The sequence below is a fragment of the Chiloscyllium plagiosum genome, chromosome 19 (genome assembly GCF_004010195.1).
Source record: "Chiloscyllium plagiosum isolate BGI_BamShark_2017 chromosome 19, ASM401019v2, whole genome shotgun sequence".
NCBI classification, from domain to species: domain Eukaryota; kingdom Metazoa; phylum Chordata; class Chondrichthyes; order Orectolobiformes; family Hemiscylliidae; genus Chiloscyllium; species Chiloscyllium plagiosum.
This window is the reverse complement of record NC_057728.1, coordinates 47,423,615-47,450,809: the sequence shown is the minus strand read 5'-3', so window position 1 is coordinate 47,450,809 and position 27,195 is coordinate 47,423,615. Positions and strand designations below refer to the sequence as shown.

Sequence of the window (27,195 nt, the reverse complement as noted above, 5' to 3'; positions counted from 1 at the left end):
GAGCAAGAATCTCGTATCTGTTGGACAAGGTCAAGGGCTGAGACTCCTGCACTCCTGAACTCAGGCTCCCCCTGTCTGCCTCACTTACAGTCACACTCTTTTGTGCCTGATCACTAGCTGAATGTGAATTACTTAATCTCCCAGGTGTGACTGCCTCCTGAAACAAAGCATCCAGGTAACTCTCCCCCTTCCGGATGTGCCGCAGTGTTTGAAGCTCAGATTCCAGATCATCAACTCTGATCCGGAGTTCTTCCAGCAACCAACACTTGCTGCAGATGTGGTCACTGCCGTTCACAATGGGATCAGCCAGCTCCCACATCATACAGCAACAGCACATCACCTGCCCAGCCATCTCTGCTTAGTTAGTTAATTAGTTACTTTGTACAAGTATGAATTAGAATGCCTTCTGATACCTCTCTGCTATAGTTTTTTTTACCCTAATTAAGGACTTGATGTATACACACACAAAAAAAAACCAAAGTAAACTTTTAACTAGTCCCTGGTAAAGAAATAAAAATCCTTACCTTAAAAGAAAAAGCAGAGTAGTTAAGAAGGTTAGAGGAGGAGGGTGGGTGGGAGATACTACAGGTGTAGAATCTCGGGTTTATATACTAACTTTTCCTTCCCGGCTGCCCCTCTGCTTGCCGTCACTTCCTCTGCTGCTCCCGCTCTTTCTGTGGAGAGAGAGTAAAAAAAAACACACCGCTGCCCGCTACAGGTAAGCAATTTTAAAACAAACCAACAGGTTTAATTGGAAGCACACTAGCTTTCGGAGCGTCACTCCTTCATCAGGTGGTAGAACCTAATAAAATAATGAGGGTCATGGATAGATTGAGTAGTCAAGGTCTTTCCCCTGGGTATGGGAGTTCAAAACTAAAGGAAATAGGTTAAAGGTGCGTGACGAAGGATTTAAAAGGGATCTAAGGGGCAAGATTTTCATATCGAGGGTGGTGCATGTATGGAATGAACTGACGGAGGTGGTGGTGGCTACCACCTGATGAAGGAGCGACGCTCCGAAAGCTAGTGTGCTTCCAATTAAACCTGTTGGACTATAACCTGGTGTTGTGTGATTTTTAACCATTTTGGGGGTTCATTCATCTCTCACCTCTGAATGAATTGTGTTGCTTTACTGTAGTGTAAGTGGCAAGCATTTGCTAGAGTAAATCTGCAAAATAAGCTCTTGTGGCATATTGGTAATGTCTCTGCCTCTGGATCAGAAGATCCAAGTTCAAGTCTCACCAACTATAGAGGTATGTGTTAACATGGCTGAATAGATTTAAAAAATATCGAGAGCTGAATGAATTATCAATCACAGTGGCAAGAATATGCAGTTTGTGCTCAGACAGCAGCCACAGAAGATTACAACTATTTCAATACTATGTGAAGTGTAGGAACGTGTTTGTAGAGATTTAGATGTAGGAATATTGGTTGTGGGTGTGGTGGTCAACAGCCTATTGAAGGCATTTGGAGAGGAAATTCAAGGTGGAGTTTAATTTGCAAGTTTAGAGTGGTTGAGAATGCATATTTAGAGGGAGGGTGATTGGGGGGAGGGTACCTGAGGAGATAACACAATTTCCAATGTTAGCTTGAATGAGAACAAAATAAATATGCACTTTGAAAATATAGCTTAAATAGTAATGTATGTGTTTGAATAATCGAGAAAATGTATCATACAATTCACATTATTTCACTGTATAGTTTTTCACATTGAATATCCAATAAATATTACTTACAATGTTTTGAAATATTGTTTGACTGGCGTCTGTCTCATGAATTTATCGGGTGCTAGTTTCCTGTTGTTTAATGCTACAAGTGAATTTCAAATTAATATGCTTTTTATTGAAAACTTTTGTCTTAGGATTCTAGTTCAGTTGTCGAATGGAATCAATGTCCGAAAGAAAGATCTTCTAGGAGTACAATGCAACAAATCAGCTGTGAAGCTGAATGGGACATGGTTAATACCGTTACTTTCAAAAAGAAATCCTTTATAAATGGTGATGGTATGTAAAATACACTAAATGGATTGTTTACAATGTAGTCATTACATTAAAGAGCACATGCTTTAAAACTAATAAATTATTTTACGCATTTAAAGCACCAAGTGCAATTTGAATTGCAATATCTGGATTGGAATTTACAAAATTACTCCTTAAACTTAAGGCATGGCTGGTAGTACTTGATTAATATTTTTCACACTTTTTAAATTGAATATTCTTCATATATCATGAAGCACTACAAGAACCAAATATTATAATTAGATCATTAATCACCCTAAAATGAAATATAAAGTCGCATTCTGGTAATATAGCATTTTAGTATTTGTGTGTCATAAATATTTAAGATTTCTTTCCGCATATTCTTTAGACAATAAGGTGTGAGCTTTGCTTTTAGTGTGGAATGGAATCCAAGCAGTTTTACAATAGTGAAGACAAAACTACTCTTTCTAATTTGGCACTAAGTTCAATAGTGAATTTGGTGGATATGTGGAAAGAAACTAGGGAATGGTACTTGTAAGAGAGATTTGTCTTTCAAATCTGTAAGGCATGAAGAGAAAAAGTAGGTGTTTGATGGTAGGTAATGACACCTTAAAAATATTGGCTTTAAGAGATTTTTAAAATTATTTGACATTTGTTCTGTAGCGTCACTGGCCTTTAATGGATCCAATCATAATTTGTCTCAGTAATGTATGAGAAGGCATTTAAACCTTGTATAGCGGTGAGCAATGGAAATACATTTGGTAAAGATAAAACTTCAAATAGGATGTTTAGAAATATTGGAATGAATAGGAAGGGAACTTAAGTATCTGCTTGGGTATTTGAAGCCCTGCAATAAGATTGTAATATAACAGAAAGTTAGTTTCTCTGTGTCAGCAATACTTGGGTTAGATTTTCTTTTGAAGCCAGTTATGAAGTGTGTTGCCTGTTACCATGCAACTTCGCTAAGTAAGTGCTCCAAGTCCCAGAAATTTTTTTATCTAATTGTTAAAAGCAAGAAGGTACTCCGTCTCTATTTCGTAGTGTATGACCTGTGTTTGAGCCAACAACAAAGTTTTGATGGTAATTGCTAATCAGGACAAAAACTGCTTAAAGATCTGCAATCTCTGTGACATGGATTTCACCTTCACGAATATTAATTTGATTCTGGCACTAATGATAGGGATCTTTGGTCTCCAGCACTAGTAATGTCATCAAGCAGATCACATTAAAGAGTTCTCAGAACACAAAGTAAAATGAAATGGGGCTGAGAGATAAATAGGAGGGTGTGGGTAGGAAGGTGATAGGTCGATGCAGGTGGGAGGTGATAGTGAAAGGTCGGAGGGGAGGGTGGATCAGATAGCTGGGAAGGAAGATGGACAGGTAGGACAGTTCAAGAGGGCGGTGCCAAGTTGGAGGTTTGGATCTGGGATGAAGTGGAGAGAGGGGAGATGAGGAAACTGGTGAAGTCGATGTTGATGATGTGTGGTTGAAGGGATCCAGGGCAGAAGATGAGGCACTCCTCTTCCAGTCTTCGGGTGGCTTGAATTTGGCAGTGGAGATGGCACGGGACTTGCATGTCCTTGGCAGAGTACCACTTCAACTCCCCCTTCCTACACACACAACACTCTATGAAAAAGTTGCCCCTTAGGTCCCGTTTAAATCTTTCCCCACTTAACCTATGCCCTCTAATTCTGGACTCCACCACCCCAGGGGAAATACCTTGTCTATTTACCCTATCCTTGCCCCTAATGTTTTTATAAACCTCTATAAAGGTCACCTCTCAGCCTCATGACTCCAGAATTAGAGGGCATAGATTTAGGGTGAGCAGGGAAAGACTTAAAAGGAACTTAAGGGGCAACTTTTTGACAGTGTATTCTGCATCTATGGAATGAGCTGTCAGAGGAAGTGGTGGAGGCTGATACAATTACAGCATTTAAAAGGCATCTGGATGGGTATATGAATAGGAGGGGTTTAGAGGGAAATGGGCTGAGTGCTGGCAAATGGGACTAGACTAATTTAGGATGCCTGGTTGGCATGGACGAATTGGACTGAAGGATCTGTTTCTGTGCTGCATTTCTGTGACTTTATGACATGGATTCAGATAGATGGTGAAAGTTTAAGTCAGTATAAAATCTGGAATAAAAAGCTAGCTAGCCTAGTAACAGCCATGTAGCCATTGTCATTTGTGAGAATAGCCTAACTAGTTCACTAATGTCGTTTAGGGAGCAAATCTCGCATCCTTGACTGGTCTGCAAAACATGACTCCAGACCCACAGCAATATGATTAACTCAACTGCCTTCTAGGCAATTACGGTGAGCAATTAATGCTGACCTAACCAGAATACTAACGTCCCATGATCAATAACAAAACAAACATATCATGCTAACTGAACTGTGAACAAAATAGCTAGAAATAATTAGTTGACTGTTGCATTGATCTTTCTGTAATTGTTTTCAAGCAGTAATGACATTTTTTTCCAGGTTTAACATCACCTTGTGATGCTTGGATGATTGTTTTGTTGAGAACTAAATTTTTTTTCTATTTAATTTTTACATTTTTAGATGATTCAACATATAATATGAATAAAAGAAGTAAATGGGCATTTTCCTTCAGTCTGACTGACCTGAAATCCATTAAAAAAAATTCAGAAGGCATGGGCTGGTCATACATGGTGTTTTGTCTTTGGGATGATACTTTTCTGCCAGCTCTTCATTTCCATCATGGAGGCAGCACAATTCTACTGCAGTGCCTTAAGCGATATGTTCTTCTTAGTGAGTGAGTAATTGAAGAATACTTGCATAAAATTCAGTTTCATTGCTATAACTTTTGTGTTAGCACTTTAAATTCATCTTTCTGAACAATTTTAATTTCTTTCCCCATGTTTCACATTACTTCATATTCTTTCCTGCTAATATAACTTATAGTATCTTTTTCAAAAGAACATTTGGAATTTTGTAATTGTATCATGCTAATTGTAGGTGCACGTAATGCCATTGGCCATTTCCATGGCAAGCTCTCCGTCCCCGTCCTCACCCACTATTCCAGTCCTTGCCCACAGACCAGATGTATTGTTTTGTGAGAGTGACAATCATACATTGCTTTCTCTTACTTCAGGTCAAGTCCCAACAATGACCATTCATGGTGACGGTGCCAAGACACTCTTAGAATAGGCAGCTGCCTGAGGATGGGATCATTTGAAGATGTAAATAAAATCAAGATTTAACTCACATTGTTAAAAATCACACAACACCAGATTATAGTCCAACAGGTTTAATTGGAAGCACTAGACTTCGGAGTGCTGCTTCATCAGGTGGAGTGGCACTCCGAAAGCTAGTGCTTCCAATTAAACCTGTTGTACTATAACCTGGTGTTGTGATTTTTAGCTTTGTACACCCCGGTCCAACACCGGCATCTCCAAATCATAATTCAGATTGAAATACTTGGTTGATATACAAAACAAATTTGATTTTTCTCCCAGTCTATACAGTTGGTGATTTTATAGTTTTTAGGCAATACATAACAATTCTGCATTTCTGCAGAAGGATCTTTTGTTAATGTTCCTATATCAAACTTATCATGACCAAAAGAGGTTTGAGAATTCTTAGTTTGTACAGTAAAGCTGTTATTAGTTCCAATACAGTCTTTCCAGGAGATCATTGTAATTGATTTTTAAAGTATTTATAATAAAGCCAATACAAATAAAAACAAACTTAAAATTCTAGACTTCAAGCAAATTAGGAAATACTGGAACAGCAGTTAACTGGTAGTTGTGCATGTACTGCCACTAGATGGCATTTGCTTATAATTTAATCTCTGATAGCTAACCAAAACCTCACTGGATGTTTAATACATCAATTTAGGTTGGAAGCTCAGTCATCGTCTTTCTCCAGTAATGAGCACAAAGCTAAGAACATGTTGCAGTATAATATGTTGTTTTAAAAGGCTACCAATACCATTGTTATAGGCCGGATATCAAACAGTGATGAGACAGAATACAAGAAAGAGCTTGGTGGCATGATGTAAAGATAACAATCCCTTCCTCAACATCAGCAAAACTAAAGAGCTGATCGTCTACTTCAGGAAACAAGGAGGAAGGCAAGCTCCTATCTACATCAATGGAGCTGAGGTGGAGATGATAGAGAGTGTAAGTTCCTAGGAATGCTGATACCAGCAATCTGCTCTGGACCACTCACGTTGACGTGACAGTCAAGAAGGCACAACTGTGCCTCCTCTTCCTCAGGAGGATAAGGAAATTCATTATGTCTATAAGGACTGTTATCCATTTTTATAGAGGTACCATAGAAAGCATTCTATCTGGATGCATCACTGCTTGGTGTGGCAACTGCTCTGCCCAGGACCATAAGAAACTACAGAAAGTTGTGAACACATCCAAGTCCATCATGTAAGCCAGCATTCCATCTGTTGATTCTATCTACACTTCTCGCTGCTTTGGAAAAGCAGCCAACGTCATCAAAGACCCCTCCCATCCTGGTTTTGATCTGAAACAATCTCATCCGTCAGGCAGAAGATACAAAAATTTAAACACAAACTAACAGGTTCAAGGCCAGCTGTTTTCAGACTTCTGAATGGGCCTGTTAAATTTCAAATCTCATGTTGAGCTTGCTTTTTATGCACCTTTGCAGCTGTAACTTGGTATTCCTCACTCAATTCAATCACTGTGCATCTTTGTATTATTATCTGCATGTACTGCACGTAAAACAAAACTTTTCACTGTACCTCGATACATGTGACAATAATAAATCAAAACAAATCAAATGACTAGTCTTTGTTTGATGCACAACTTGGTCCCTTTTTTATCTTTCACATTTCCAAGTTGTTTGTTCATTATTCAGGTTTTCTTTATGAAATGCCTCAGTGTATCACAAAATGTTGATATGATTTAATGAACTGTGTGTACCTCACTCTCATGTCAGACTCTTTCTAACTTACTGTTAATATCATAAATTGAATATACAATAATGATCAAGGCAAATTTAAAAATGATTGTTAATTATAAAGGTCGGTATGTTATATTGTAGATTACATTAAAATCATAAATGAATTGTAAAAATACGTTGGACTCTTCAGATTATTTGTTTAGGCAGGAAAGCTAATAAATTTCTTTTGATAAATTATTGAAGCAGGATGGAATGATCTGCAACAACAGATTCAAATAAATAGAATCCCATATATGTACACATATTAATTATTTAAATATTATGACTGTGCTGTTGTATTATTTCCTGCACAATTGTAGGGTATTTAAAAACAGGAGATAAGCACAAGTGTGGGCTCTTTATATCATCGAGTATACTCCACCTTTCAATTTGAACATGACTGATCCCTGATCTGGTTTGTGAGGAAGCATCATCTGTTGTTGGAGAATTGGAGGATGGATTAAACTGTAAGACTGATAGTAATTGTCATTTTGTTAAATTGCATTGTGGCTGCCATTAGTGAGTGACAAATATATCCTATGAAACTGATGCAGGACAAACCATTGCAATGTGTAAGGAAATCAACAATCAAACAATTGTATGTTAAGGAGATGGCTGAGAAATTACATTTTCCATTGAAGTATTTTTTAGATAGGCCAAATAGCATCTCTGTCTCTATTTTTATTAAATGTTTGCCATTTTCATATGAGAAATCACGGCTCATTATTTACTTCAGACCAATTGCGCAAACTAAAAACATTTGTAAAATAGCTAACAAATTGCTTTCTCATTCTCCATTTAGCTGATGAGCAGGAGGGGATGGTTAGGAAATCCAATGCATTGCACAATTCAGTCCTGTGATTCTTTTAAGCCTGCTTACATTTTAGGAACTTTTCTTATTTTGCTGCACACTGTAATCTGTGGCCCCTGGAAGATCTCCAGGTTCGAGAGGGAGTTATTTCAGTTATCTGGACTGATGTTGGTTTGTACTGAAGATCTTCATTTTGGAAAGCCAGAAACATCATTGAATATGGTTAGATACTTCTCTTCACTACATTGTTCTAAAATGCTCTAATGTAAAGTTTGCACATAATGTTTGCTGAGAAGTTTTTGTCTCAGTTGTTACACTCCCAGCTGATAGTAATAATGGTCAAGTCAGATTCCAAAGTGAGACTTGGCTTGATACACCATAAGTTTTATTTTTGCAGTTTGGTTATCATGGTAGTCAGTCACTGAACTATTCACTAGAGACTGTCAAAATACTTTTAACCAAATAGCATCAAAGGACCAAAACAAGCATGCACAACACTGAAGAAACTGAGCAAGTCAGGCAGCATCTCTGGAAAGTGAAGCAGAGTTAACATTTCAAGTCCAGTATTATCCCCCTTCAGAATTGGAGTTCTGTTGAAATTAAAATTGTTAGAGAAATTGTAATTACAGAATCTGAAGGATCTAACAGGTCGTTTCTTAAATTTAGCACAAATGACCTCTGACAGCAAATTGTGTTGTGTCTCCAATGTTATATTGCCATGTTTGTGCTAGTATAGTTCTGGAGTTGGTTTATGTTCAGATCCTGCCACGTGGAAAATAATTTTCTGTCATTTGAACAGGACTCTGGATATTTTCATCATGGTGGGAATGCATGTTTGTAACTGGGGCTGCACAGTATAATTGTGTTGTCGTCACTCTTGAAAACTGGTTTTGTAGTATAACTGTAACAAGTCTAGAGTATATTTCTTGGATACTTTAAATCTAACCATTGGTTTGAAAATTTACCTTGAGTATCTCCAATGAGAGATTGCTGGTGTTAATTTTTAAATGTTCACAAGTCCCTAGGCTACAATTTATAATTGCAATTGGATTTCTGGATTTAAAATTGGATTTTTTAAAAAATTCAATAACAAAATGTTAATTCAAATGAAATAAGACACGCCCATGTGCCAGAAGAATGATTCACTTTAACATCAATTAAAAGACAAAATGTGTGGCTACTAATATTTCATATGGAGTATTTTCTTTTCTTTTATTGTTCTAATTTTAATAAATGCTTCCAGACGTGCTTATGCATATATTTCATTGTCTATCTCCCCAGCATCAGCAATAGTTAATACATTTTGTTCTGAAAGCACTTTTTCATAAAATGTAATCACAAAATGAGATCAGCAATCTAACTATCTGTCAGAGAGACGTCTTCCAGCTTAAATTGATATTGCACATGTTTGTTTTGCTGTTGATAATGTCATGGTTGGCAGGAAGAGAGATGAGGGTCATGTCTGTCTCTCCCTCTCGCTCATTTGCTCGCTCTCCCTCTCTCTCTCTCTCTACCTCTCTCTCGCTGTCTCTCTCTCTCGTACGCTGTCTCGCTCTTGCTCTCTCTACTTTGTATGCCGGAAGGTCCACTTTCTTTTTACTGTTGATTCCCCCCCCTTTGTGTGATTGTACGTCTACATAATACATAAGTTTTTTGCCCATTTTTAAAACAAATCTTAAGCTTATTACTATCCTCACATAATTTTAAATTGTATATTATTATTGTTCAGAAGCCATCCATTCGCTTAGAATATTAGTTCTTTGCCTTCTGACTTGATGCTAAAATATTCACGGTTAACTGCTTCATTTCAGTTGTTGATAATTTTCTTGTGACTGATGTTGAAAAGATGGGAAGTGATGATACTTTGGGTAAAATTTAAAATGTCGATGACCATTTTACGTGGCAATTACATTAAATGATCCATCACTTGTTAAAATATCCAGAGTCCTGTTAAAATCTTTGCCAGTAATAATTAACTTCAGCTTACAAATATACTAAATGATCCCCCATTTCTCAGAGTAAGGTTAAAAATATTTATGCGTCTTATATGTTCTCCTTGTCATTTTTGCTTGCGCCTCGCTCACCCCTTGTGCTATGTTCTTTCTTGCACTTCCTGTAATTGAGATTATTTTTATTTACAGATCTCCCTGTGCAGCTTTCCTACTTTAAACTCTTTCTTTTCCTTTGTACAGTATTTTCTTTGACTGCCACTCTGAGAGGCTTATGGTCTGACCATTGTTGATCTCTATGTAATTTCCTCTATCTGTGTATCTAACTGTCAAACAGTTTATCTTTCTTGTCGCACGATTTTAATGGTTTGAAATTTTTTATATTGTGTCCTTTATTTTCTTTCAATCTGCAGCTAGTTTGCATACAGTCATTTCTTATGTTTCATTTCTTAGTTTTGAGTCAGATATAGTTCAGGAATTAACAAGCTGTATAGGTCCTGATTTCATGTTATAGTATCTCTAAAGATGAGGAGAAAATTTGTTAATGAAATGAAACATGCTGGATTTGTTCACTAGGTCAGAGAGAATCTATTAAGAGTAAAGTACTTCATGTTTTAAGTGATGTTGGGAGCAGAAAGGAGCCTGACCGAGGAATTTAGCGTGTGGCAGTGCTTTGATGCCAGTGATCTAGGAATAAAAAGTAAAATAAATAACAAAAGAAATTGAGATTTTAAAAAAAATATATTACTGAGTTTAACAAAATGAATTTTTGTAAAATTTATAATATAAATCAAGTTTAGTAGATTTTCTCAATTTGCCCTTGAAGGTGATCTTAAAATGCATGCATAAATATTTTAAAAAATTCATTAATTTCTTTGCAGGAAATTGTATATTTGGCTCTTTGTGTTATTGTGTCTGGCAGTCTTTTGTTTGAATATTGTAATTATCTGAGGCTAGTGTTATACACAACTGTGACATGCTCGTATAGATAATCTGAATCTGTATTAATTGTAATATATTAAAAATTTTACATCTCACTGTGATTTATTATTTCTTTGTTATCATGTTTTTCCATGCTTTCATATGTTCATATATATGATTGAAACAGGCTATGTAAACTATCACACAGTTTTACAGCCTCCCATTCGTGATGACACAGTCGTGTCTGTTTCTCTGTCTCAAATTCAGTTTATAACGCATAGAAGCTCCTACTTTAATTGCTACTTTACAAGTAATGCATAATTATTGTTCACATGCAAATAATATATCAACATATACAAAGAAAAGTTGAAAAATATGACCTTAGATTGAGAAATGAAATGTTATGGATGCTCTGCTCCAACTCATGCTCATCCTCCAGTCAAGACTCTGATGTGACCAGGGGATTGACCCATTTCTTTACTTAAAACAAAAGATCCGTGCTTTTGTTTAAAGTATTGATTAATTCATCTTTATGGCTTTTCATTCACCCCTCCCACCCACCCTCCAAAAAACCAGCAAAGTATCTGGAGGTTTATGTGTACCTCCTTTTGAAAGAAGGAGAAGAGATGTTAATGTCCTGTGATTATAGAACTGGCCTAAGTTTCTGATTACAGGTAGTCATTTACAAGTCTCGTTTAATACCATTGTATTTAAATGTTTTATTTTTAGATCTTGTTTCTTCAAATTAGGTTGGCATTTCCAGTTTGATGTAATTTTGCTGCGCTACATTTCATTGCATATCAGAGTCATTTTGACATTAGGACCCATTGGCACCACGTTGTGGAACTCCAGACCTTTAGACAAGCATTTTCTTGTAGGAAAGGAAAAAGAGAAAGACAGGGCCGAGTTTCAGCAATGTTGTGTGGATGAGAGACAGAGGCCATTGATGTCTCTACCACTTAGAGCATACAATACTTTAAAAATCAGTCAGAAACACTCATTAAGTGATGTTAATGAGCCTGCTGCTATAAAGAGGGCAAGGAAGACTATCATCCTCGCAGTGAAATTGGATGTATTAAAGTATTCTGACACTGTCAAATGACTGCTTGGATTACCCTCTAAGACACTGAAAAGAATTGGTGATATTGTTGACAAAATCAAACAATTCTTGCATAAATTTTTCAAATAAATTTGGATATAGTATTACTGTTATATTCAGTGATATACTTAATTTTGAAAACTATTTCAAGTAGAATACAGAATGAGAATGTGTTTTAGCTTGTCATAGAGTCATACAGCACAGAAACAGATCCTTTGGTCCAACCAGTCCATACTGAACATAATCCCAATCTAAACTAGTTGCACCTGCCTGCTTCTGGCCCGTATCCCTCCAAACGTTTCCTATTCACGTGTCCATCCAAATGTCTTTTGGATGTTGTAATTGTACCTGCATCAAGCACTTCCTCAGGAAATTCATTCCATATGCAAACTACCCTCGGTGTAAAAAAAAAAACCACCTCATATCTTTTTTAAAAATGTTTCTCCTCCCACCTTAAAAATGTGCCCCCAGTGTTGAAATTCTCCATTTTAGGGAAAAGACAACTACCATCAATCCTGTCTATACCTGTCATTTTATAAATTTCTATCAAGTCACCTCTCAACCTCCTGTGCTCTACTGAAAAATAGTCCCAGCTGTTTTTGAGAACTCAAGCCTTCCATACCCAGCAACATTCTAGTAAATCTCTTCTGAACTTTCTCCAGCTTCATAATATCATTCCTATAACTGGACAACCAGAACTGGATACAGTATTCCAGATGAGGCCTCACCAATGTCCTGTACAACCTCAACATAATGTCCCAACTCCTTTACTCAAAGAAATGAGAAATGAAGTTAAATATGCCAAATGCCTTTTTGACCATCCTGTCTCTTTGTGATGTGAACTTTAAAGAATAATGTCCCTGCGCTCTTGGGTCCCTCTGTTCTACAACACTGTCTAAGAGCCTACCATTAATTGTATAAGCCCCACCCTTGTTTGTTGTACCAAAATGAAATCCCTTGTATTTAGCTAGACTGAACTCCATTTACCATTTTCTCAGCCCATTAACCTATTTGATCAAGATCCTTTTGTAATCTTCGGAAATCTCCACTGTCTACTATGCCGTCAATTTTGGTGTCCTCCATAAACTTACTAACCATGTCTTCTATTTTCTCATTCAAATCATTTATATAAATGACTAACAAAAAAAGGACCCAAAACCAATCTCTACGGAATACCACTGGTCACAGGCCTCCAGTTTGAAAAGCAGCCCTCTACCATTATTCTGTCTCCTGCTGTTAAGCCAATTATGTATCCAATTGGCAAGCTCACCTTGAATCCATGTGACCTAACTTTACTAATTAGTCTACCATGCGAAACCTTGTCAAAGGCTTCACTAAAATCCAAATAAACAATGTCTACTGCTCTGCCATCATTCTTTTTTGGTATTGTTTTTCTGAGCAAGAAAATGCCCTAAGGAACCAAACTCCATTTCTACTATTGATTCCAATGGAAATTCATGAATCACTTGTGGTTCTTTTCCTGAAAATCACAACTTTAATGGAGGGTGAACACAATTTGAGCTTGAATCGTCATTGGTAGTGTTAATTTTGTAAATATTCTTCAGTTTTTAGTGCATGATTAAAGCTGCTTAGTAGGCTTACTGCTAAATTTACTGACGTTTTAAAGCTTGCTTACAGATCATGAGCTTTTACTCAATAGCAGCACAGCAATTAAATGCTAATGTTTAACAAAGTGTATTCATTTTTCCAACTTGTCTGGTCAGTTCTTCGACTCCAGCTGTCTGTTGTGAAATTAGTTTTTTGTTTGGAACTGCTACCCCTTCATAATATGCACAGCAGTAGATTGGCTCTCACAAGTGAAATGCTTTGTCAGATGTTTCCTTTCAGGCTAGCACATCTTGTTAGCCAGCGGTTTTCAGTTATTAAAGTTGTTATCACTCTATTTTAATAATATAAATGTGTGGATTAGGTGTAACTGAGATGAGATAATCTAATTGATAACTGTTCAGCTACACTCAGTAAAACAAAAACAAATAAATTGAAGCAGTGTGTAGATTAGCATAGTTAACACAAATAAGACATAAATTAGTTTGGAATCTTCCTGTTAAACCTAATTATCAATAAATATTGATAGAGGATTTTTTTTTCCCACTTGATTTCGAAGCATGGGTCTTTGAACCAAATGAATACTGACATCCTAACTAAGCTTAAAAAGAATTCAGAAAAATGTGATCATCCTTTTTTGTATTTTCCTATAGATCATCACATGATGACCGAGTACTCCATGTTGCATACAACAGTAAGGCACTTTCTCAGTCTTTTGAGAACTTGTTCGAAGAGAATGCAGTTGGCTTAGTGCAAGTAAGTGCATGATATGCTTAAGATGTATATTTTAAAATAGTCTCTTTTTTTTTGTCTTGAGTGTCTGAGACATAAGAGTATGCTCATCTTTTCTAATACTTAATTGGACCAAAGAATACTCTTGACATGAGATGGTCGATCACGTTTGACCAGAATTGATATCATGTCTGTCTTGTGCTTTGATGTGTAGCTGTCCAATATTTACAAAATCAGTCTAAGTAGTACTTAGATGATATCACAAACTAATTGTTAGATTTGTATACGCAAATTCAAATGTACAGACTAACAGTTAAAGCTAGTTTTATTACTTCACTGATTTTCACTTTCCCCATTTTTAAGGAAAGAAAGCATTACTTCTTGAACAACCTCCAACACTAAAAGCTGACATTCTGGAGTTTAGTTCCAACTCTGGTCCTAAATCAAAAAAACCTCATTGACTCCTGAACACCCATGTTTTGTCCATTTGAATAGTATAACCTGAATGCAATGAATGAAATCATTTGCTGATTATCAGAGATGAGATAATGGATTAATCAGCAATGTGCAACTATACATACTTAAATAATTTCTGAATATTGATCAGGATAGTAATGTGTGCTTTGTCTATGATTATCAAATTAATCCAAAATATCACTAGGACTCCCAAAGTACACTATAGCAAGCAGTATATTGATTTTAAAATTCTTATCTTTGTTTTCTTATCTTTCCATGGTCTCTTCTCTCTTTCTCCATCTTTGTAAACTTGTGCAGCCCTCCAACCTTCCACGATAGTAGCAGTCATCTAATTCTGACTGTGAATATCCCTGATTTTAACTGCTCTACCATTGTTAGTTATGCCTTTTGGTCTTTAAACACTAAACTGTGCAATTCCCTCCCTACACCGCTCTGTCTGGCTTTGCTCACGTCAGGCACTGCTTAAACCTACTTGTTTGACTTTTCCTTCGGTCATCTGACCTAATAACCTCTTATGTGGCTTGACATCATATTTTGGTTTTATAATCCTTCTGAGATGCTTTATATTTTCAAAGACATGATACAAATATATGTTGTCACTGTAACTAGCATAGACATGATCGTTAGAATCCCCTCTGTGTAACCTAAGTAACTGTGACTTATGGTTAAAAACAGTTTGTCTTATTTGGTGAGTGTGAATTAGAAATCTAGATATCACATAAAAGCATAAAATTGTGGATCTTGGAGAGCTAAAGTAAAAACAAAGTGCTGGAGAAGTCTAGCAGCTTTGGTAATACTTGCAGAGAGAAACTGAGTCAATGTTGAGTTCAGTATGACATTTATTTTCTTGGACTTATGAATGTTCTTCAATTTTCTTTGTTTCAAATTGTGCTGTAGTGTTGCCACTGTTAGTCAATATCTTGATCAGATCACTACTTTAGCTAATACTGAAAAACATATTTGATATGACACTTTAGAACATAACCAAGTGAGAATTTTTGAGCCTAACAGGAGGACCCCACAATTTAAAAATTTTTCGCTGCATCTACTCTATCAAACATTTCCATAATTTTAAAATGCCTCTAATTCTCTTTTCTAAAGTATGTTCAAAAATGAACATTCACTGATTGGATAATCCACCATCATGCATACACAAAATTTGTTTATTTAATATTCTGCAAAGGTAATTATTTTATGCAGTTGATCCCAATTTTTGAGTATCCTTGTACAGCATCACTTTGTAACTATTGCCTAGGATACAATGAAAATTAAATTGATTTGACTTGTTGTGAATAGTAAGCAATGCATTTTTCTGGAATGTTTATATAGCAGTATAGTATATCTAACTATCTTGGGGTTTCTCTTACAGAAATTCAAGAAGGATCCATATACAACAACATTAGGAGGTTTTTCAAAAGTTACAAACTACCTTATGTATGCATTTCGTGGTTATGATGTAACATCCCAACAAAGACCTGCATCTGAAATGGATCTTAATGAATCTATTTCAGGCCTGGAAATTAATCATCAGGAGGAGCCAGGTTTTGAAGTTATTACACGAGTGAGTTATCTTAATGCCATAAACTTGTGTTTGTTAAGGATATCTTAAAGAATTTTCAGCTTTTAATGTGTATTTTAGTAGTTCTGTTGTTTGTTTGTAAAGGTGGTGTGGAGTGGAATTAAATTAGCATCATTCATTTTAATTTCATTTATTTCAGATTCTGTGAAGGAGAGAGAAAACAAAACACCGATGCCCGCTACAGGTAAGTAATTTTGAAAAAACTCTTACCTTAGCTGTAGTCTCCCGGGTTCACCTCAACTCGGCCTCTGCTCCCACTCAAATGATTTTTAATTTCATTTATTTCAGATTGATCTTGGCATAAGACCTGAAATTCAAAGAGGAGAACCAGTTTCTATTGAGAGGTGGTCACAATGCATGGATGCAGAAGGAAAAGTCCTAGACCCAGAAAATGTGAAAAAATTGATATTCAGGGGGGTAAATGCATTCTTTTAAAATAGTTTTCACGTTGTGTTTTTATTTCTGTCGTACTTTGCTTTCATTATAGTCAGCATAGACTTGCAAATAGAAAATTGTGCTTGATGAATTTATTGGAGTTTTTTTCATTGAAGATATTACTAGCAAAATTGATAATGGAAAGTGGTTGGGTGTAGTATACTTCAATTTTTAGAAGACCTTTGATAAAGTTCCCAACAGGGCGCTGGTCAGAAAAATTAAAACATGATGGATAGGACAGACAATAATTGATGAATGGCTAACTGCCAGTAAACAGAGTAAGAATAAATGGGTCATTCCTGTGTTGGCTCTGTGACTAATGGGCTATTGCACTGATGAATATTTGGAGCCAGGCTATTCGCATATATATCAACGATTTGGAGATGGGGATCAATTACCATCTAAATTTTGGGATGATGTAAAGCTAAGTGGGAATGTATGTTGTGAAGAAGATGTTAAGTGGCTTTAGAAGAATTTGGATAAATGCATGGGCAAGAATGTGGGAGATGGAATATAATGTGGAAAAGTGTGAGGGTGTCCCCTTGGTAGAAACAGATGAGCAGAGTATTTTTTAGATGGTAAGAGGTGGAAAATTGTAAATGTACAAAGAGACCTCTGTGTCCTGTCAGAAAGTCAGTGCAGGTTATTCTGTGGGGTAGCAAGCAATCAGGACGGTCCATGGAATGTTAGCCTTTATTGCAGGTGGATTTGAGTATGAGAGCCTTTCTTCATTAGATAGGAGCTTGGTTTGACCACACCTGGAGTACTACATGCCATTTTGGTCTCCTTATCTGAGGTTTTATTATTATAAATATTATTTCCATAGAGAGACGATGCAATAGAGATTCACCAGATGTATTCCTGGGAGGGCATTCCTGTGAAAAGAGATTGGGCAAACTGGGCTTGTATTCTCTAGAGTTTTGATGAACGAGAGGTGATCTCATTGAAAATTACTGAATACTTAAAGGGATAGACAGGGTAGATGCAGGTAAGATACTCTCTGGTTGTGGAGTGTGGAACTGGAGGCACAGTTTAAAATAAGGCTGATGTCTCTTTGGTCTGAGATGAAAGATTTGCTTACTGAGAGGACCATTGAGAGCTGAGAAATATCCAGTCTTTAGTTATGTTTAAAGTGGAGATTGATTTCTGCGAGTGGCTTACAGGGTTATGAGGAAAGTTTGGGTAAGAGACATTGAATTGTTTAATTAGCCATGATTGTATGAATAGTGGGGCAGGCTCAACAAGCTGAATGGCCTACTATTATTGCGTGAACAACACACCACTGGAAGGGGTTAGCAACTTCTACCATCTTAGGTCGATGGTGGCAGAAAATCTGTTTCTTGGCTTCGAGCACTCACACACAAACAGCAGCTACTAAATATGGCTGCCTCAAAACAACAAAAGGATTCGAGACCCACTGGTTGCTTGATGGAGACCCATGTTCTTATCACCTTGTAGGAGAAAGTGAGGTCTGCAGATGCTGGAGATCAGAGCTGAAAATGTGTTGCTGGAAAAGCGCAGCAGGTCAGGCAGCATCCAGGGAACAAGAGAATCGACGTTTCGGGCATAAGCCCTTCTTCAGGAATTCCTGAAGAAGGGCTTATGCCCGAAACGTCGATTCTCCTGTTCCCTGGATGCTGCCTGACCTGCTGCGCTTTTCCAGCAACACATTTTCAGCTGTTATCACCTTGTATGCTTGCTCAGCATGGACAACTCACAGCTTTTAGGAAGGGAAGGGACAATTGTTATTCATGTCTGCAGTGATTTGCAGCTTTTCCAGGAAAAAGAAAATCACAAATGTACCAGTCCTGTCAGAGTCAAATCTTCCAAGTATGCGAGCACTCCTTAGCAGAGGCAACTTCACTGGCATGAGCATGTTTACAGGATGAAGATTGATGGATTCTTAAGGATATGGGGAGAAAGGCAGAACTAAAAACTCAACAGGATGCAAAAAGCTCTGTAACAATTCTTGAAGTTATGAAATAAAACCCTAAACATTATTTTCCACACATGGGAAACATTAGTCAACAACAGAAGGAAAAGGCAACATTATCTATGGGCTATTGTGTGCCACCATGGCAATTCACTTCAATAACAATCTGACAGCAGGCTCCTGTGCCAACAACCATGTCTCTCAATGACATCTTATAACCTTTTGTGCAGCACTTGTGATAGAACCTGTATCTCTCAGTTTAGTCACTTCAGCAACCATTGCAAAATGCACCTGGTAGAATTAGTCAATTGCCAGTGGATTTGCCGTGTGTCTATTATCACATGTAAATGGAAGGATGCTAGCAGATGCTAATGCATAGAAGTACATGTTTAGAAAACAAATAATCAAATGGTGAAGAGTTTGACTTTTGGGGAAGGTTCTAAATAGAAATCTTCACTGCAAACCAGTTTTAAAATGTTTTAGGAAACCTAAAAGACACATGGTGAATAGGAAAAGGGGTATGTATATGTGTAAAATTTAGCCTTGATTATTTTGTGCTGAACTACAAATCTAATAGAAAGGAATACTAAAGTTAGGTTGTCCCAAAGATTAATTTTTTTTTACAACTGCAGAATTTTATTCAAGTATTGAATATTTTCCTTTCTCAGGGTCTTTGTCATGCAGTAAGAAAATTGACTTGGAAATTTCTTTTAAATTACTTCCCGTGGGATAGTTCAAAAGAAGATAGAAGATTGTTAATCAAAAGAAAAACGTGAGTTCTTTTTGTTCTACAAATATCATAGATTTGAGAAACCAGTTGCTAAGTGTATCTTTTCTAGACCTCTACTGGTCTCTTCCGAGAACTGTACAAAAAAATTTCTGTTTATATCCAGTACACTTCTTTGTTTTGATGTGATGAGCAGGGAAATGAATTCAATCCTAATACCCAGAGTTTGGCATATCTGTAGGAATTAGTGAAAATTTGTATGTTATCCCTGTTGTAGTTGATTTTATGCAATGTTTAAAATTACTTTTTTAATAAAGCATTTACCAGCTTAATGAGTTTAGTATTTATATTTTTGTGATGTTAAATAAACACTACATCTGGTTGCAGTAGCTAAGGCAGTAATCAATTAGTTTTAGACTTTGCTCATATTTCACTTGTATAGAGATGAGTACTTCAGGATGAAGCTTCAGTGGAAGTCAGTCAGTGAAGAACAAGAAAAAAGAAATACAAGATTGAAAGATTACAAGAGTCTTATAGGTAAACAAGCTTAACTTTCTTAAATTTTGAGGGAAGTAAAAGCATATATTCAAACTGAAATGCTACTTGGTTTGTGAATACAAAATTTCATTTTGTCTAAAATAAGAATAATTGAATTTTTTAATTACTTCTGGTACTCTTTGCCTGTATAAAATATGCATGGAGCGCATAGACTAAACTAGATGAGAAATTAACACTTCTGTGCTTTTCTCCAACACTACATTTTCATCTCAGCCCTGGAAAGATATTCTGTCTCTGTCACTCAAAGACACTACATATTCGTTTCCTGCCATCCAATTGGCCTCTGAGTAAGATTGTTAAATCTAGATGCGGAACTCTGAGTAGTTTTGTTCTGATCAACTTTGTCCAGAAGGGACTGAACTAAGACGTCCAAAACTGTTTCAGTTCAGAACTAGCCAACCATGAAAGAGGGAAAATATTCATCGGTTCTCAACCTTCTCATCATCTGAGATTGGATTCTAACCCAGGCCATTACCAGTTGATTAACAAATTATGTAAAGCTTGTATGACATTACCAATCTCTCATTGTTTATTTATAGTATTTATCATTACCTTATTGAATCTGTGCATATCAATTGTGTAGCACTCTCCAATCTTTACCCCTTCTTTCTGAGCTGACTTGTAAACATCACATCGAGTCTACTAAACCTAAAGATTTGGCTCCCTTCATACTGTATCTTTAATCATTGTTGAATTGATCTTGTAGTCTTTTATCATAAGAATTGAATGCATGTTTTCTCACTGAATTCTATACTCGGTCAACGTCGTCACAAAAACGTTCTTTTTGCTGGTTGTTTATTCTTAAAGTGTTTAATTTGTTCGGTGATTATTGTGCTATCTAACTACATCTTTCGAATTTTAGTTAAAAAAAATCAGTTGTAAACATTCAGCTTCTTGGCATGGTAATTTGCTTATGATTTACATGGGCTCAAACATTTAAGGGTATTCAGAGAACTATTGTTTGGTCGAGGCTGTATAATGTCTTTGACTTGGCTGTTGTTTTCTTTGTGCAATTTTTCCAAATCCTGCTACACCCAGCAATACTAAATTCAAGAGACATATTCTTATTTTCTTAGTTGCCCATGGAGAAATTATTATGCAGAAAAATATTGTAATTGTAACCAGCTGGAAAACATTTCACTTTTAAAGAATTGTTTTATGCTTTTAGCCATTCTTGACATTTTTTCTACTTAAGGCATTTTTTTGTGAAGCCTTTCAAGCTATTATTTGTTGGTTTGTCAGAGCGAGACATGTTTTAAGGTATGGGTTAGTGGTAGAAAGCAGTAAAGCGGTTAACTGTTAGGTCCAGAATTAATCATGTTCTTATTCATTTTGTAGTCCTAGATTTTCATTTAACCATTTTGGTTTTTCATGAAGAGCAGAAAAGGCTAAATTTGCTTTAACCTTTTGATGGCAACTGCTGACTCCTTTTTAAATGTAAATTATGGATTTTTCAAAGACTGCAATAATTATAATGGGTTCTTGTCTCACACCAGTAGCCATAACATGTATGCAACAGGTTCATCTTGTGTCACATTACCAACCTAACATTGCACTGACCACAGTGCTCTCATGTAATCTTAGTTGCCCATGTTTACATTCATATCTAACTTCTTGAGAGAGTGGATAGCTGTTCTGTCATAATATTAAACAATCACAAAGGAATATTTCTAAATCTTAGGACACCTTGGCAATTTATAAGATGTAGTTTTGCAATATGCGGAAGTAATGCTCCTCATTAGTGAAAATATGCTGTCCCAAATCTTGTGGTAAACTTAGAAGCTGGACTATTAGCTTAAATCTCAAATTACACTGCTACTTTTATCATCATGTGCACCTCAAAGTTTTCATGTTAATACCTGAGTTACAGTGTCAAGCAGCTAAATTGCTCACAAATTACAAGGTAATAGTGAGATTTCATCTGGAGTACTGTATACAATTTTGGTACCCTCACTTGAGGAAGGATGTAATTAGATAGGAGGCAGTTCAAAGAAGGTTTTCTGGATTAATTCCAACCAAGAAAGGTTTTTTTTCTTATGAGGAGTGATTCAGAAGTTTAGGCCTATACTTGCTAAAACTTAGAAGGATGTGAGGAGATCCAACTGAGATATACAAGATGCTAAAAGGGATTGAAAAAGTTGGTGTAGAATGGACGTTTCACCTTGTCGGGCAATTTATAACAAGATGTCATGTTTTTAGGCTAAGGGGTGGCAGACTTAAAAGGGAGTTGAAGAGGAACTACTTCTCTCAAAGTGTCGTGAATCTGTAGAATTCAATACTTCAGGGTTCAGTGGAACACTGAATAAATGTAAGGAGGAGATATGCAGATTTTCAATTGGTAATGAGTTAAAGGATTGTAAGGAGCGAGCAGGAAAGTGGAATCGAAGCAGAGATGAGATCAGCTATGATCATATTGAATGCCAGAGAAGTCTCAAAGGGCTGAAATACCTACTCCTACTCTTTGTTCTTGTGTTCTTAAATCAGTCTTTCTTTAAATGAGTCAGTATTTTAACTGTTAAGACAATTGATCATTTATTAAACTGCAGATATTTTGAAATTGTTTTGCTTACTATTTATGTTCTTTGATGTTGTTTTATTTGATCGTCACTGAAATGTCAGTATATAAATTCTTCATTCTGATAAGGGCTTTTGGTGCAGTGCCTTGATACTTTAAAGGCCATGGTATTTCATTGTGGAATTAATGTGTTTCATCTTGGGAGGGGGAAGAATTAATCCATTAAAAACCAAGAGCAGTAAAAGAAAACCATGCATGAAGATACTGGTTAAAACTTAGTTCAAATACATAAATGTCATCTTTGAAAAGAACAAATGCTTTGATTTCAGAAAGTTGTTTGAATATTTTAATTTGTTTGGAAACAAATATTTCTTTTAGAGAAAGACGTCAACAGAACAGATAGAACAAATCCTTTTTATGAAGGGCATGAAAATCCTGGATTGATTTTATTGCATGATATATTAATGACCTACTGCATGTATGATTTTGATCTTGGTAAGTATTATGATCTGTGAAAACTACGTTCAGTTTTACTTATGCAAACATTTATTATTTTGTAAATCTCTAGCTTTAACTTTACTGATAAGTTATGACAATATTTTCTATCAAATGTATTTTTGTAGCATTAATTTAAGCTTTAATAAAAACATTGCAAATGTATGCCTATATAGATAGGGACAGCATGCAAATAAACATTTGCTATTAAGTTACTGATTTCATTTGAGTTTAATATGTATTGAAATTGCTTGCCAAATATGTGGCTTTATTACTGATTAACTATAAAATGTTTAATTTTTAGGGTACATTCAAGGAATGAGTGATTTGCTTTCTCCCATATTGTATGTTATGGAAAATGAAGTGGATGCCTTTTGGTGCTTTGTTGCTTTCATAGAACAAATGGTAAGAATTAAAATTAGCTAGAATTGAATTCTAAGTTTTGCAACCACCTTAAATGGATCTCCCAAACTTTTTAAAAAGTTACACATCCACAGAGTACTGAGTTCAGAATTTAGATCACAAGGCAAAGGAACTGAGCTTCTCTACAGCACACTTACTTACAATGGGTACGTTCCTTTTAGATTTAAATAGACACTGCATTTATACCATCTAATTGCCAGATGCTGTCTCTTATTGCCAATATGATCTTGTAGTTTCATAATTTTAAGTGATGTAATGGTCATTTTTTAAGTACAGTTGTAACCCTAAGACAAGTTATTGGTGTGAGGGCACCCAAAATTCAAAAGTCATTTGAATTTAGGATGGTTTATTGTTAACAGTAATGTAGAAGTTACTGTTTTCTTTCTTCAACTAATCATAAAGCTAGGAATGTAAACTAGCCAACTTTGAAAACAAATGTGTCCTCATGCCATTATTCATAATTTATAGCAGGTGAGAGATTATCAATGGATAGCACTGTCTTAATACTTGGGTTGTCTAGCCACATTCAAGTGTTAATGGTAACTCTCTTCATGTAACTGCAGGTAAAACTGCATGCTGTTGAATAATCAAATGTCTAATTTTAAAAATGGTCATTAGTTGCATGTTTCATGAACGTATAAATTTAACGTCAGATTAAAAAAGTGAATTTATGCCTGATATAACCAAAAATATTTTTCAAGTGCTTGAAATACTATCTTTTTATGAGGCAGTTCAATTTGGACTTTGATCTTTCAAATCCATCCACTTGCCTACGTACCTTCCTTGGCTTATTTGCAGCTGATATCTTATTTTTCCCTATTTATTCATTGTATTTTTTTATTTGCCATAATTCTTCTATATCTACCTTCCTTTCCTGATTTATTTTTTTCATCTGTTGCCATTTTTTGGTATATTTCCTTCTACCTTCCCTTTCCTGGTCTATTTCTCATCTTGCATTTAATGTTTTTATTTTGCTGTATTTATCTCCCACAACTCAGAAGAGTTTGGAAGTGAATATGGGAATTCAGAACCTTCAATTGTCTAATGCTGATCAGGAAAAGGAAAATAGATCAATGATATTAGTTGGTGGATTTTTGACATGGATTAGCTAGTTTGCAAGTTAGGTGCAACTTTTTTTCATAAATGAAAGGTGTCAAAATTATTAGTATTTTTACTGTTTGTAAAATTCTAATATAATATTTATGTTTAATATCTTTATTTTTATTGTAGCATTGCAACTTTGAGGAGCAAATGCAAGGCATGAAAACAGAATTATCCCAGCTGAGTACATTATTAAAATTGCTAGACTTGGGGTTCTGGAATTATCTTGGTAAGTTTATTTTTTTTAAGTGTCCATCCGAAAAGCTAGATTTTGCTCTATATTCATTTTCCTGTCGGTTGATCATTTTTATGATTATGGCCACTATTAATAATTGTTGCCTGCCGATTGAATGCAGTAGCATTGAGACTCCTATAAACCAATGTGCAAATAGTTGGGTGTTGTATTTCCATTCTGCTAAACACCAATTCCACAATTATCTCCATTCTGTTCAGCAAAGGACAATTGCAATGGGAAGTCAGCAATCTTCTAAGGAGCTGATTTTTTTTTGTTTTGCAGGATAAAAATAACATTTTGAATAGAGAACTACATTTAAATAAAATACAGAAGTAGTAATTGAAGAATCTTAAAACAGATATTCAGTCAGGTTTTGCAATTAATAAATTTTATGGACCAATATTTTTATTTGTTATTAATTTCAATAGCTGTAAGAAGCGTGTATGGTATTATTCTGGTTGAGTCCCATTTAGAAATGAGTTTAAGATGTTCAGTTTCTAATTGTTCACAGTATGCTTTATTTTCACATCTGCTCTGTGAAAGCAATGTTAATTTGAAGCCCCAACTACTTGAAGTGAATGCAAAAGGTCTACAGCACTGTTTTAAAGAGGAGCAGTGGAGTTCTTCCAATTCCTTCATTAATGTCACTCAACCACCCAAAACAAACAAACTAATCATTTACCTTTTTCTGTTGATAGGTGGTGTTGGGCAAGTGTTAGTTGTTTCTTCACATTTCTTTACATAACCATACAGCCTACATTTTTAAAGTACTTTAAAAACTGTAAAATGCCTTGTATCACCTCTGAATGTTATTACTGTTAAGTAAAAACAACTTTTTTCCTTCAAGTCAGTTCAGAAATCTAAGCTTTGATAATTGAATATAAACATGAACAAAATAACTATGCTGCAGATCACTTTAGATATCCCTGCTCAACTGGAAAAGAGAATTTTTAACAAGATAAGTTGTTTTCCTAGAATCTCAAGAATCTGGATATCTCTACTTCTGCTTCAGGTGGCTTCTAATACGGTTCAAAAGAGAGTTCAACTTTCAAGATACTCTTAGACTCTGGGAGGTTAGAATCATTTCATGCATATTGTACAGATGAATGTGATTTTGATTTTCAGTTCACCTTTAAAAATGTCAGAATTACTTTGCAATAACTCTATTTATAAAGGAACGAAATATTGCTGAATAGGAAGACATGTTGCTGAAACTTTTCGTCTTGTCCTCATCAGGGCAGATGCAAGAATGCCAAATTTTAACCATTAACGATTTATCCTATAGAAGAAAAATGGTGCTAACTCACTGGCAAGCTGACTGTTATTGAGGGAATGCCAGGGAGAATACCGCAAAGGTATTCCCATAGGTTCATAGGTTCCCCATGTTTCTGGGATATTTGAAAATGACACAAGCCTTGATCATGTTACTTTTGTTTGCAGAGCAGTGTCTGATGTAACTGCACAAAGGCTGGTATCCTGTCACCAAGTCACCCTTTTTTTTTTAAACATGTTCACTGTGGTTGTGACCAGCCAGCTCACGATGAAGGGCTTTTGCCCGAAACGTCAATTTTCCTGCTCCTCGGATGCTGCCTGACCGGCTGTGCTTTTCCAGCACCACTCTAATCTAGACTCTGATCTCCAGCATTTGCAGTCCTCACTTTTGCCTAGTTCAAAGCTAGTCCTAGTCTGAGGAGGCCTTCTGAATCTCCTGTTTATATCTGTCAGCTAGGGCTCCTTGATTGGCCCAGTTTAACTACCCAAATAAAGAATCACATATTTAATGCCTGGGCAGCACAAAAGCTCAGTGGTTAGCATTGTTGCCTCACAGCATCAGGGATCTGGATTCAATTTCATTCTCGGGCAACTGCCAGTGTGGAGTTTGTACGTTTTCCCCATTTCTGCTGGGTGCTCTGGTTTCCTCCCACAGTTCAACAATGTGCAAGTTAGATGGATTGGGCCATGCTAAATTACCCATTGTGTTTAGGAATGTGTAAGTTAAGTGTGTTAGCCATGGGAAATGCAGGGTTACAGAGATAGGGTAGGAGGATGGGGCTGGGGCTGGTTGATGTGCTCTGCAGAGGGTTGGTGTGGACTAGTTGGGCCGAATGGCCTGTTTCCACACGAGGGATTCTATGGAGCATTCGCTGGAATCTGTCTGGTCATGGTTCCAATTGCTACAGTGATGAAATGTTATGAGCTCAACTGGTTATCTTAAATTGGTTGTTATTATTGCCAGCTGAAAATGTGTTGCTGGAAAAGCGCAGCAGGTCAGGCAGTATCCAAGGAGCAGGAGAATCGACGTTTCGTGACTCTCCTCATTCCTGAAGAAGGGCTTATGCCTGAAACGTCGATTCTCCTGCTCCTTGGATGCTGTCTGATCTCCAGCATCTGCAGTCCTTACTTTCTCCTGTTATTATTGCCATTAGTGTACTCAGGACTGTTCAGCAAGTTCTGCTGAATTACAGAATCACATTTACTCATGGACTTTTTGTTAGTTTCGCATTTTCGTTTTGAATTTGATTTGTACTCTGCCTTCTCCAAACAACTGGCAGAATATGTTAATTAACAAGGGATAAAAATACTGAATCTGAAGCTGTAATTAAGGAATGTGGAATGCATAACCTGTTATAAAAAAGGGCAGAAGTCTCTTCCATTAGAACAATATGGAACAAATATTCCACTTTCCTATGGAAGGGTTGTCTATACCATCAGATCTAAATCTTAA

General features: G+C 36.1%; 1 protein-coding gene across 3 annotated transcripts in view; it reads left to right on the top strand.

The window, feature by feature from the left end:
* tbc1d15 (TBC1 domain family, member 15) overlaps positions 1-27,195 on the top strand; it is a 50,280-nt gene that overhangs the window by 17,740 nt on the left and 5,345 nt on the right. For 2 of the 3 annotated variants that reach the window (XM_043709724.1, XM_043709726.1), the window contains 11 exons: positions 1,859-2,000; positions 4,539-4,752; positions 13,914-14,016; positions 15,839-16,030; positions 16,337-16,465; positions 19,085-19,188; positions 19,586-19,680; positions 22,595-22,711; positions 23,016-23,116; positions 24,365-24,464; positions 25,446-25,543. In XM_043709724.1, the coding sequence (XP_043565659.1) occupies positions 1,859-2,000; positions 4,539-4,752; positions 13,914-14,016; positions 15,839-16,030; positions 16,337-16,465; positions 19,085-19,188; positions 19,586-19,680; positions 22,595-22,711; positions 23,016-23,116; positions 24,365-24,464; positions 25,446-25,543 (1,395 nt within the window). The remainder of the gene's footprint in view (positions 1-1,858; positions 2,001-4,538; positions 4,753-13,913; positions 14,017-15,838; positions 16,031-16,336; positions 16,466-19,084; positions 19,189-19,585; positions 19,681-22,594; positions 22,712-23,015; positions 23,117-24,364; positions 24,465-25,445; positions 25,544-27,195) is intronic. The other variant, XM_043709725.1, reaches the window with a different exon arrangement.